Raw genomic sequence first — 13,118 nt, 5'->3', positions numbered from 1 at the left:
GGGCCACGGCTCACCTGTGTGAGGTCAGCACCACCGCACAGCCTTGGCGAACCTCCTGCCTAATCGCATCCCACAGGAACCGCTTGGAGCAGGGATCCATCCCGGAGCTGGGCTCGTCCTGAGGGAGAGAGCACACGGTGACGGCGCTGGGGGTGCACGTCGGGACGGACAGGCCCCGCCCCGCCGGGAGGGCAGCCGCAGCGCATCTGGACACAGTCGAGCACCCCCCCCCCGCCCGGCGGTGAGGACGGCCCCCCTCGATGCATCGTCCGCCTGCACTGGGCTTCACGGCCATCCACCTTGGGAAGACACGCAAAAGCAGAGACAAGCTTTACTCACTTTGCACCAGCGGTAAAGTGGGGTTCCTGGAAGCTGGGGCTTTCTCCTTCAATAAGCACCGGAGCACTTACTCAACCGCGTTTGAGAGAGATGGCTGTGGACCGCGTGATGCATTTCTGGGCTAGTTGCGGTCAGGGAGTACTGAACACATTTTTCTTAAGAGCTTAGGGTCATCAACTTCCCCAAAGAGAGAAATGGACGGGAAGCGGACAAAAACATGGCACTGAACAGGGAAACAGCACCTGTGTTTTCTGCATGCCAGGTGATCTACGAGGGTAGATACAAACTCAAGCAAACAGAAGCTATGATCATGCCTCGCTCGGTGAGAAAGAGGATGTGTAGTTGGGTGTCTTCCTGACCCCGTGCCGGACACTTGTCTTCTCTCCCGGGGGGTGGGGGCGTGGGGGAGGGGGAGTGTGAAGGCCTGTCAGTGAGTGTCTTTAACCAGATGCTCTGAGTACTCCCCGACATCCCAGTCACCACATGTGCGGTGGCCATGCATGTCATGTGCACAACTTCATGGATGGCTTTCACGGAGTCCAACAGATAGGACCGTGTCAGGACCATGTGCAGATGAGGAGGCATGCACTCAATGTGCCAGGCTGCGTGCATGCAGAGAGTTGCAGAAGCAGACTCTGGACCCCCACAGCTGACTCCAGTCCCCAGCTTGACCCCTAGCCCAGAGTCTAGGGCAACCAAGGAGCTGAGAGCAAGGCTGTGAGAAGCAGGCAGGGGCTGTGGTGAGCCGGGGACAGGAGTCCCCATCCGAACTGAGGACACATGCCTGGCAAGGCAGAGCATGGGGACATTCTGCAGAAGGTAACAGACACCATGCCTTGTAAACGCTTCTTACATGGAAAACCTAGTTTACACCCCGCAGACCCAGGCAAGGGTTTGTATTCACTACCGGGTGTTAGAATGTGGCATTCTGCAACAGTCCTTGATTTGAACCTTGCAAAGAAGCAAACTTAGAGCAAAGAAGAAAAAGAAAGAAAGAAAGAAAGAAAGAAAGAAAGAAAGAAAGAAAGAGAAAGAAAGAAAAAGTCCTCCAAAAGTCCAGAAGACACCTCATTACCTAATGAGGGCCACTTTTCCAATGCGGGCCTCTTGAATCCCATTTCCATTTAATGAACAAGAACAGAAAGAAGAAAAGAATTTGTTACCCACACGTTTGAAGGCTCTCAGACTCTGTACAAGTGGGAAACCATGAGATACACATCAGTGATTCACACCCTGTCTACGGCACCCAAACAGTGGCTTTTATGTACTTCCTGTTTGAAGGATATTACTTCTAGCTAACTTTGAAATGCAAGACAATTGCCTTTATTTCTTGATCCCCCCACCACGAATTCATGCTTTCATCTAGCCACGCTGGAATAATAACTCCAGTTCCCAGATTTCAGACAGCCTTGTCTCAAAGCTACTGCGTACAGGCTCCACTGTCTTGCTGAACAACCTGCTGTCCCCGCCACATCCATCCTGTCCCCGACGCCCACCATCAAGATTCACCACGGATTCATGTCACTGCAGCTGGGACAATCACATATCTGCAGGTAGAAAAACACTCAAAAACAACACACTAGATGGCAAACATATATTGGTTTTCAGATTATAGGTGAATCCTGATACCATTCTAAAATACCGCTTTTAGGGGCGCCTGGGTGGCTCAGTCGGTTGAGCATCCGACTTCGGCTCAGGCCATGATCTCACAGTTCGTGGGTTTGAGCCCCGCATCGGGGTCTGTGCTGACAGTTCGGAACCTGGAACTGATTCCAATTCTGTGTCTCCCTCTCTGTCACTCCCTTGCTCGCGCTCTCTCTCAAAAATAAATGTTAAAACAAATTTTTTTTAATAAAATACTGCTTTTAATGGTAAATATTTATTGAACCTTCAATTAGATCAGTAACAGGGACTCTATCAAAAGACATTTTTTTTTTTTTCTGTAAAATCCCAATGCTTTTTTAGAATCTGTTTGGGAAACATTGCCTTAGGGCAAAAGAGCATATTAGTGCAGACAACCAACACTGCCGATTTGAATTTCTTTCCCAGAGGGGCTCTGAGAAGTTAAAAGCATCTTATCTGAAGATCCCCACAGACCACTGGGATCTCCCCTACTCACCAGTAAAAGCAGGTCGGGTCTGCCCAGCAAAGCCAAGGCGGTAGACAGCTTCCGCTTGGTCCCCCCACTGTAGGTGGCCACCAGCTTGTCCACATGGGCTTCCAGGTGTAAACGCCTCACCAGGTCCCTGGCGACCTGCAAACGAGGCACTGTTGGTGAATGCATCCCCGTTGGCCCAGGGCACCCTGCCCCCCTACCCCCTGGACCAGGCTCTCAGCCCTGAGTGCCCTCCCCTCCTTCCGCTGCCCCTGCCCACCTCCCACACACACCTCCCTTCACCTCCCCAGGCTGGCAGAGAAGGAGCGGGTGGGGGTGGGGGCTCTGCTGGGGTGCCTGGGGGGCATCGCAGCCTTGGCCAGAGCACACGGGGCTGGGGCGGGGGAGAGGGGGGCAGAGAGGGTCAGAAGTACAGTGGGGCCAGGGCCCCGATGCACAGCCACACAGAGGCGAGCCGAAACCAAGACAGAGGAGGAAGTGAGGGAATAAACCAGACAGGGGGGTGGGCAGGACGGGACTTCGAGGGAGCAGAGAACTGAGAAGGGAGTTTTCACTAGTCACAGGGGCAAGAAATGCCCCCTTCCATCCTTGGAGCTGCTGGAGACGGCCCTGCGGGAGGTTAGCAAGGGGAGGGCATGATTCTCAGGGGACACTGCTGGAAGCTGCATGAGGCCAGAAGACAGCGACCATGCGCCACCCCCCGCCCCACCCCCCACAGGAGAGGGTTCCCACCGGAGCACGCAGCAGGCTCACGGCCTCCTCCCTTCCCCTCCCCGTCCCACCGGCACCTGCCGCGCCCGCTGGCGCCCGTTGCCCTCCCGGGGGGGGGGGGGGGGGAGCCGTGTGCGTACAGCCCTTCCGCTCCAACACCCGCCAGAATTTGGGCGCGCTACATTTTGTGTTTTCGGTTCCATCCACGGGGTGGCTGCTTCCTCTGGGGGCTGGGACTGAGCAACCACTGCGTTTCTAGCGCCACGCAGTTTAAAAGTTTGACAAATGTGGTGGCGCCGGGGTGGCTCCGGGGGGTGAAGCGTCGGACTCTTGATTTTGGCTCAGGTCGTGACCTCACGGTCATGGGTTCAAGCCACACATCAGGCTGTGCACTGAGCGAGAAGGCTGCTTGGGATTCTCCCTCTCCCCCCACCCCCCCCCAATCGCACTGTCTCTCTGTGTCTCTCAAAATAAGTAAACTTAATTTTTTTTTTTTTTTAATTTGACAAATGTGTTCTACCTAACTCTGGCGACCACAGAGCCATGAACGCACCACGTCAGTTTCGCTTGCTTATGTACCACCATATAACCAAACTGGCCAAGCTCATATCTTCATTCAAATCTAGGAGATGTGGGGAAAACTGTGTCCTCAACAACTGATGAAACATAGGCTAAACTAAATAAGGGTAAAAGATAAAATAACTAAATCAAATACATTTTTGAATAAATGATATGAACTACCAAATATATTTTTTTAATAAGTGCCTAAAAGTTGGGATAATAATAATAGTGTCAGTGATGAAATATTGAGAATGTCTAAGAATACTGGCACAGGAGCACCCGGATGGCTCAGTCGGTGAAGCGTCAGACTTCGCCTCAGGTCATGATCTCGAGGTTCGTGGGTTCGAGCCTCATATCAGGCTCTGTGCTGACAGCTCGGAGCCTGGAGCCTGCTTCGGATTCTGTGTCTCCCTCTCTCTCTGCCCCTTCCCCACTCGTGCTCTGTCTGTCTGTCTCTCTCTCTCTCTCTCAAAAAGAAGTAAACATTAAAAAACATTTTTTTAGATATTGGGACAACATTGGTGCCTCCCAAGGAAACCCCCCACATAAACCACTCCACAGCTTTATTTGTGCAGCCGCACAATAACACCAAAAAAAAAAAAAATAATAAGAATGTCGAGGACTGGTCTAGTTAACAGTGTAAGTCAAGGGAATGCAGAGAATTTCTGAATGAGCCCGTCTAACTACGATGGCTTATTTTTCTGGAACCAGGAAACGTAGGTCCTGTTTTTCCAAGCTCACAAAAGGCTAAACAATGCAACTGACAGATCCTGGATGCCAGGGCCAGGGAAGAGTCCAGAAGACATAGAACAAATACATTGGGTTCAATCCTGGGATGCCCTAGGAATTGTGGTCAGCAAAATACCATGTCAACCCCAAAATGTATTGAGCTTAAAGATTCTCTTTCTGCTATTATGTATTTCTCTCGCATAGTGTTCTTTTTTTTTAAGTTTATTTGTGGGGGTGGGGGTGGGGGGAAGAACACAAGCAGAGGAGGGGCAGAGAGAGAGAAGGAGAGACAGAATTCCAAGCAGGCTCCCCACTGTCAGTGCAGAGGCCGACGCGGGGCTGGGTCTCACGAACCGTGAGCTCATGAGCTGAGCCAGAATCAAGAGCCGGACGCTTAACCAACTGAGCCCCCCCAGGCGCCCCTCTCCCATAAAGTTCTAAGTTGTACTCCATTTAAGTCCAGAGTGTGCGATTCATTCATCCTATATGCCCGGTGCGTGATCTTGACCCGCACTTAACACATCTTTGTAAGGATCATCTAACCCAAAATAAACCGCCCGGAGGTCCACATACGTATTAGTTCGCTTACAAGCAAAATTCTTTCCTCTACTGTGCTGTGCTGACAGCTTACAAGCAAAATTCTTTCCTCTACCACACTGACGGCCAAATCAAAGTTTCCTGTGACAGTAAAGACCAAAGAAGGAAAAAGGGGCCCAGGATTTAGGACAGAAAGCCTTTCTTCCAGCCCCACCCTGACTTTCCTCCAGGTCCCCGTTCCTCCTGCCGTGACTTCTAGCTCCCTCTAGGAAAACTGTGTGTGAGTGGAAGAAACTTCCAGTATAAAAGGCGTGTCATGGAGCAAACAGTAGGTGGTGAGACACAGCGGGGGGCTCCCCTGATGGGACCTGCGGGTAGTGTCACAGCACAGCGGCAAAGGGCTCTCTGCCCCTTCCGTCCCAAACTACGAAACCCCAGGCCTCATCCCCATCAGCACCGGGGTTTGGCAGTTTGGGTATCACAATAACCCTTAAATTATCATCCCCGTTTGTCTAGCATGCCAGAACATGTCTCCTGGATCCTTTTGCTATAACCGAATGTATTTTTTACACATCAGGTTCATTGAATTCAGGTTCAAATATGATCCCTGTCCAAAAAAAAACCTAAGAGGTGTGTGGACAATGGGGAGAAACTGAAAACCGTTACACCAAGCCTCAATTTGGGCCAAATGAAGACAGCCTCTCTTTCCCATCTAATGGAACTTCTGGAAGTTTGCAGGGGGAGGAAGGGGGACTATACGCAGAAGATCCAAGACTGGGCTATATGTGAGCTGGGACCCTGGGATGCAGACCAGCCTGGGTGCTGAGGTGGTGGGGGGGGGGGGGGCGGGGAGGCAGGGGTGGGAGGGGTGCGGTGGGCTCTCAGGAGGGGCTTCCCGCAGGCACAAGGGGGCCTCTGGAATCACAGTGGACACAACTGTGGCTGCCCAGGTTACCGTGAAGGTGGACGTCAGCCCGGGGGAGAGAACCGAGGTGAGCGGCAGACAGGCCAGGGAAAGATCAACACCCCGGTTGGGAGTCCGGGAGGTGAGGCCCCCCCTGGGGGCAGCTCCAGCCCTGAGGGAGATGTGTAAAGGAAGCCCCTTGGGCTAAGGGGCCACAAGGTCACTCCACACAGTTGCCACTTCCTTAGCCAGCAAGGGGCATAGAAAGGAAAACCCAGACATTCAGGGAACAAGAAATTCCGTCATCTTCGACAAGCAGCCGGCATGTTACTCAGCATCAGGATAGCGTCTTAATCAGGAACTCGTACTCTGGGGGCACCTGAGGGGCTCTGTCAGTTGAGCATCTGACTCTTTTTTTTTTTAATTTTTTTTCTTCGTTTATTTTTGAGAGAGAGAGAGAGATAGAGACAGAGAGCAAGGAGAGGAGGGGCAGAGAGAGAGGGAGACACAGCATCCGAAGCAGGATCCAGGCTCAGAGCTGTCAGCACAGAGCCAGACGCGGGGCTCAAACCCACAAACCGCGAGATCGTGACCTGAGCCAAAGTCGGACGCTCAACTGACTTGATTTTGGCTCAGGTCATGATCTCAAGGCTCATGAGTTCGAGCCCTCTGTGCTGACAGTGGGGAGCCCGCTGGGGATTCTCTCTTTCCCTGTGCCCCTCCCTCTCTCTCTCCCTCTTTCAAAATAAATAAACAAACTTAAAAAAATTGAAAACAAAAGAACACTTACTCTGGAGCTGGTTTCTATGATTTCAAAAGAAAACCCCTCCCCATTGTAGCCATTCTAGCTGAGGCGGGTCTCGGCTACCTGCCTCTTGGCTTCCCCATTTGCAACCTTTCTACCTCATATGGCTGCTGTGAAATACTTAAAATAAACACTGAAGTGTTGGCTATAAAAGTCTTGTTTTCTGTTATTTAACAATAACAATAACAATAATCCCTTCTGGTCACCTGGTGACAGGTGCGTTAGAACGGGGACACTTGCTCTAGATTTCCCGCATTTCTCAAGTTTATAGGAGAGGGAAGGTTGCCAGAAAGGGAGCCACATCCTCCGGGAACACGTGCTGACGTCTTGGAAAGCTCGGGGCAATCAGTAATCCTCTCTCGAAACGAAGACAGTTCCTCATCGGCCACCGTTACGGTAACTTCTCTCTGTGGAGGGGGCTCAGGAAGAGGAATCTGGAAGACCGCCGACACTCAGGAGGGAATCGCCCCGTATGACGGGCAGCACCAGGCCTCGCTCTATTGGCAAGAACTTTTCCAAGCGTGCATTTCCCCCGGGACGGCAAAGGGGCCAGCTTGTGGCGTTCGCCAAGCATCTCCCTCTTCAATCAAACACGAACCCGGGGGAGCCGACAGAGACAAACGCCTTTTAAAGACTGAGCTCTGATGAGTCCCGGATCTCAACAGTTGTACAGATGAGCAGGCCGCCAGGGGCGGCCCGTTGTCCTTGCTTCCTGACGGTGGCAGGTGGGTGAAGGGACCCGGGTCCTCGAGGACCAGGAGGGCTTCTGCTTTACTTGCTCTTAACTTACAGAGCATCGGTAAGAGGAGAAGGCTGAAGAAGATGACAGAACAGCGCTCGAGTGAATTTTCATGGACCAGGGAAGGTGAGGCTGTTAGTTTTGTCTCCTGTGAATTCTGGAACGCTCCCTCCCTGCAGAATCACGTCGCAAATGCACCGCAAAAGCTGCTTACTTCTGCTCCTTGTTCAGAATCCGGGAATGCAAGGAGCATTCCAGAATCCCTGCAAGGGGCAGGAAAGGGAAAACTGCGCCTCAAGCACCTGCCATTCCAGCGGCTTCCGCCTGGCACGTCCTCTGAGCTGTCGATCAACGCTGTCAGCTCGGCTTGGCTGACCACTGCACAGAGGCCTCCTGCGTTCTCGGGGCTGCGTCCACCCCCTCCTCCCACAGAGACGGAGGAAGGGGGTGATCTGCAGTCTCTGGCACTTCTCCATCCTCTGGAGCCCACCGGGGAAGGAGTCAGGCTGGCAGGTGTCAGCCCGCTCACCAGGAAATCCTCCTCCTGACATCCCAGTCCCCCCCACCCCACTGGCCTTCTTTCTGTACAGTCTGCACCCTTCTCTGTAAGCCCCAGCAGCGGGCCTATGAGGTCTGTTCCCGAATGAAAGCAACAGTCCAGGAAACTTGAAAGGCACTTGGAGAGGAGACAAAGTTGCAAATGATGTCACCCTTAACCCCAAGTGACTTCCGCACTCAGATCTCTATTTTCAGTACGTAACTGAAAACGACACAACCATCGTGACTGCGTTTCCTTCCGTGTAATCAGATCGGAAACATCTTCAGGTACGTTTATCATTTATCTATCGGGTCAGAGAGCTGTGCTGGGACCAGAGGTGTTCGCCGAGCATAGCTCAGCGGGAGGCTTTCCTGGAAAACCTCAGGGAGACTTACCTGAGAAATGCAGGAGTTGGGAACCCCGCGGAGGGTACAGTAATAACGGAGGTGTTCCCAACCAGTCAGGAACTCGTCCAGGGCGTCCTGCTGCGGACAGTAGCCCATGCGAACACCTGCGGTGCCCGCCAAAGACAGATCCACGGTCTCTCTGCAACGAGAAACAGCAGCACAGTCCAGAAAATTCGGCTCCCCAGACACACATCATCCAGTTCTCCAACCTGGTTCATCAAAGAGAAGTTCACTGCAGTTCATACAATGCGACTAATCAATTTAGCATAAATGGTTCGATGAATGAGTAGCAACCCACGTGTCCAGGCGTGGCTCTGAGGCCACGACTGCTTTTTATGTTAAAAAAAAAAAAAATACAGAAAGCACAGAGCTCTGTAGGAGGCATACGGCATGCTTAATAAATGGCTATCATAACAATTATTTCCCCACCAAAACAATTTATGAGAATTCCTAATGGATGGGGGGGCGCCTGTGTGGCTCAGTTGGTTAAGCGTCCAACTTTGGCTCAGGTCATGATCTCGCGGTTCGTGAGTTCAAGCCCTGTGTCGGGCTCTGTGCTGACAGCTCAGAGCCTGGAGCCTGCTTCCGATTCTGTGTCTCCCTCTCTCTAGCTGCCCCTCCCCTGCTCGTGCGCTCTCTCTCTCTCTCTCTAGGTCCAAAATAAATAAACATTAAAAAAATTTTAAAAAACACTTCCTAATGAATCAATGACTAAACTATCATTCAGATTCAGGTTTTTAAAAAGTACATTTTTAGCATAGCCTATCCATCTCTCATTGAACATACGAAAAAATACTGCAAATGAAAACCCGGGGTCCCAGAGGAAACTCTGTACCCACAAATCGGTCACTCCTCATTCCACTGTCCCCCCAGCCCCTGGCTTTTCTTCCCTGTGGATTTGCCTGGTGGGTAGTTTATAAAACTGAACAGTGCAATGTATGACTTTCGCATGAGGCTTCAGAGGTTCACCCACATTACAGCACAAATCTGTACTTCATTCTATTTCCTTTTACTGGTAGAAATGCACACAGCAGTTATTAAAAGAAAAAAAAAATCACCACCACCCTTTTACGGCCGCTAAAATGGAAGCCTGCGTGTTACTGCCGGCCCGGAGTTCACTAAAGGGCCAGTTCCAATAACTCCACCTTACGCTTGTCAGTCTACCATTCTTCTCATTCTGTGACCATTAGGTAGAAAGATAGAAGAACCATACAAAAAAGGAAGAGGAGAAAAAATAAGATTACAACATAAAAGGAAGAGGGAGGGAATTTTTTTTCTAATTTATAGAGTTCCAATTTTGTTTTTTTAACATTTATGTTTTGAGAGAGAGACAGATCACGAGCTGGGTGGAGGCAGAGAGAGAGGGACACAGAATCCGAAAGAGGCCCCAAGCTCTGAGCTGTCAGCACAGAGCCCGACACGGGGCTCAAACCCACGGACTGTGAGATCATGACCTGAGCCGAAGTCGGACGCTTAACTGACTGAGCCACCCAGGTGCCCCTATTCCATTGTTTAGATGCACCCCAGTTTGTTTATTCATTCACTTACTGAAGCGTACCTCTGTTGCTTCCAAATTTTGACAACTATTGATAACACTACTGTAAGCATTAGCCTACAGGGTTTTTGGGTTGTTTGGTTGTGTGTGTGTGTGTGTGTGCACATAAGTTCTCAAATCATCTCAATAAATACCTAGGAGGAGGATTGCTTCAGGCTATCGTAAGACTATGCTTTAGCTTTGCGAGAAACTCACAAACCGTCCCGGGTAGTGGCTGTACCACGAGCATTTCCAATATAGCTTTACCTCGTCCCCAGCTTCTGGCACTGACAGCGTCTGGGATTTCTGGCACTCTAATAGACGTGTATATATTGCTTAAATTTGAAATTCCCCAGTGACATGTGACACTGCACGTCTCTTCATGTGCCATCTGTATCTTTAGCGAGGTATCCATTCACACCTTTTGACCATATTCTAATCGGGTTGTTTATTTTTCCATTGTTGGGTTCTTTGTATCTTTTGGATACAAGTCTTGTATCAGATGCGTGCTTTGCAAATATTCTCTGCCCGTCTGGGATTTGTGTTTTCACGCCCTTAGAAGTGTTCTGCCCTGAGCAGATTTTGTTTTTATTTTAATGGAGTCCAATTTAGTCTTTGAGTCATGCGTTAATTAGAAGTGCGTTGTTTAATCCCTGAATATCTGGGGATTTTCCAGCTGCCTTTCCGTTATTTCTAGCTTAACGCTAATGTCATCCGAGAAAGCATTTTGCATGACTTGTACTGTCACATTTCTAAGGAGCCCCGAATGTGGTCCATCTTGATGAACCACCCATGTGAGCCCAAACAGACTGCATACACTGCTGTTGTTGCACAACGTATCCTATAGACGTCTTCGGACCCAGCTGACTAATGTGCCCGTTAGTTCAACTGTATCCTGACTCATTTTCTGCCTGATGGATCTGTCAGTCCCTCAAAGGGGAGCACTGAGGTCCCCCACTTCTCTGGGTCCACCGCCCCATCCTCGCAGGTTCTGACACGCCGGGGTGGGGTTTACACACATCCAGGTCTGGAGAACTGATTCCTTTATCATTATGCAATATCCCACTTTATTCCTAACAACTTCTTTTTGCCCTTTGTCTTGCTCTGAAATTCACGGGGACACTCCAGCTTTCTATGCATTCATGTCAGCACAGCGTATCTTTCTTTTCCCTGTTGCCTTTAATCCATCCGGGTCTTTACATTTAAAGTGGATTCTTTTAGAAAACATATAGCTGGGTCTTGTTCTTCATCCACTCTGGTAGTTTCTATCAATTGGTGCGTTTACACCAGTACCTTTACAGTGACGTTTGACACACTTGGATTATAGTAACAATTTTCTATTTGTTCTCTTTGTTTCTCACTCTTTTTCTTCCTTATCTGCTTTTAGTTGAACATTGTATACGACTGCATTTTCTCTCCTTTCCTGGACTATGTTGTATTTCTTTTTAAAAATTTGTATTGGTTGTTCTGTGGTTCACGAGATACATTTATAACTGTTTCAAGCCCCCTTGCAAATAAAAATGACCTGGGAGTACCTATTTTTTTTTTTTTGAAAGAGAGAGAGAGAGGAGTGGAGGGAGAGGGGCAGAGGGAGAAAGAGAGACAATCTTAAGAAGGTTCCATCCTCAGCACAGAGCCCAACAAGGGGCTCAATCCCACAACCCCGGGATCATGACTCGAGCTGAAATGAAGAGTCGAACACTCAACCCACGGAGCGACTGGGGTGCCCCAGTGGAAGCATCTTAGAGCAGAGAATTCCCAATTCCCCCTTCATTCCCAATTGGATTTCCACCATTCATGTCACTCAGCCATAGGCCACAATCACCAGATACAAAGTTGCTGTTACTGTTTTAAGCAAACTATTTAAAATCAATGAAGAAATAATAAATCAATGAAGAATAATAAATAAGAAAGATTTTTTATCTTCCATTACTCCTTCTCTAATGTTCGTCCTTTCTTTATGTAAATCTGACTTTCCAACCTATATTGTTTTCCTTCTTTCAACATTTCTTTTTTAATTTCTTTTTAATGTTTATTTTTGAGAGAGAGAGTGCGTACGTGCATGAGTGGGGGAGGGGCAGAGAGAGAGGGAGAGGGAGGGGGAGAGAGAGAAAGAGAGAGAGAGGAAGACACAGAATCCAAAACAAGTTCCAGGCTCTGAGCTGTCAGCACAGAGCCCGATGTGGGGCCTGAACTCAGAATGGCGAGATCATGACCTGAGCTGAAGTCAGCCGTTCAACCAACTGAGCCACCCAGGTGCCCCATTTCTCTCAACGTTTCTCGCAAGACAGTTCTGCTGGCAACAAATTCATTTTGTGTTGATGTCTCCTTCACTTTTGAAAGATCATTTCACAGGGTTCAGAATTCTAGGGCGTGGTAATTTTTCTCTGAATGCTTTAAACACTCCACTCCCTGCCTTCTTTCTTCCATGGCTTCTGGTAAGTCTGTAGGTAAGGTATCTGTCCCCCACGCCAGCCTCCTTCGAGAATTGGTCTTTGAATGTCTACAGCTTGGATATCACATGATCACGTGTCAGTTTTTCGGTATTTGTCTTCTTTGGGGGTTTGTGGACTTTCGGATTCCACACTTCGGGAGTTGTCACACATTTTGAAAACCAGTGCCGTCATTATTCAGCTATTTCTTCTGTCCCTTTCTCTTTTGGACTCCTTCTGGGGATACCATTGGGCACACAGGCCATGTGTCATCCCTGTCACGATCCCCGACAGTCCGTTCCACCTTTTCATTCCTGTTTTCTCTCTGCACTTCAGTTTTCAAAGTATCTGGTAACCCGTTCACAGGTTCAGTGCTTCCTTCCTCAGCGGCATCCAGCTAATGTTGAGCCCGTCTCATGTTTGTTGTCATCCTGCTCTCTACAGTTTTCCTTTTTACTGACAGCACCTCTACTCTTCCAGTGTCCATCTCCCTGCTGACAGTGCCATTTCTTCTCTGACATGTTGTCTACTGTCCCCATTAGAGTCCTTAGAACATCAGTCAGAGTTATTATAAACTCCCATTGTGATACTTCACGATCTGCCACGGCTGGGTCTGGTTTTAATGCCATTTTTGTCTCTATGGAACGTGTGTTTTGTCTTTCAGCTTGTCTTGTAATTTCTTTTCTTTTGTAATTTTTTTAAATATGTATTCATTTTTTTTTCAACGTTTTTTTTTTTTTTTTTTTATTTTTGGGACAGAGAGAGA

At 49.3% G+C, this 13,118-nt stretch overlaps 1 protein-coding gene across 1 annotated transcript in view; it reads right to left on the bottom strand.

Annotated features, from left to right (window-relative positions):
• ABCA13 (ATP binding cassette subfamily A member 13) overlaps window positions 1-13,118 on the bottom strand; it is a 412,425-nt gene that overhangs the window by 36,620 nt on the left and 362,687 nt on the right. The window contains exons 56-58 of the mRNA XM_040455040.1: window positions 8,375-8,525; window positions 2,459-2,593; window positions 15-118 (exon numbers count right to left, since the gene is read on the bottom strand). Of these exons, the coding sequence (XP_040310974.1) occupies window positions 15-118; window positions 2,459-2,593; window positions 8,375-8,525 (390 nt within the window). The remainder of the gene's footprint in view (window positions 1-14; window positions 119-2,458; window positions 2,594-8,374; window positions 8,526-13,118) is intronic.

This window comes from Herpailurus yagouaroundi, unplaced genomic scaffold (assembly GCF_014898765.1).
Source record: "Herpailurus yagouaroundi ecotype Mexico unplaced genomic scaffold, PumYag 214, whole genome shotgun sequence".
Lineage (NCBI taxonomy): Eukaryota > Metazoa > Chordata > Mammalia > Carnivora > Felidae > Herpailurus > Herpailurus yagouaroundi.
The sequence above is the reverse complement of the archived record's forward strand: the minus strand, read 5'-3'. Positions and strand labels throughout refer to the sequence as shown.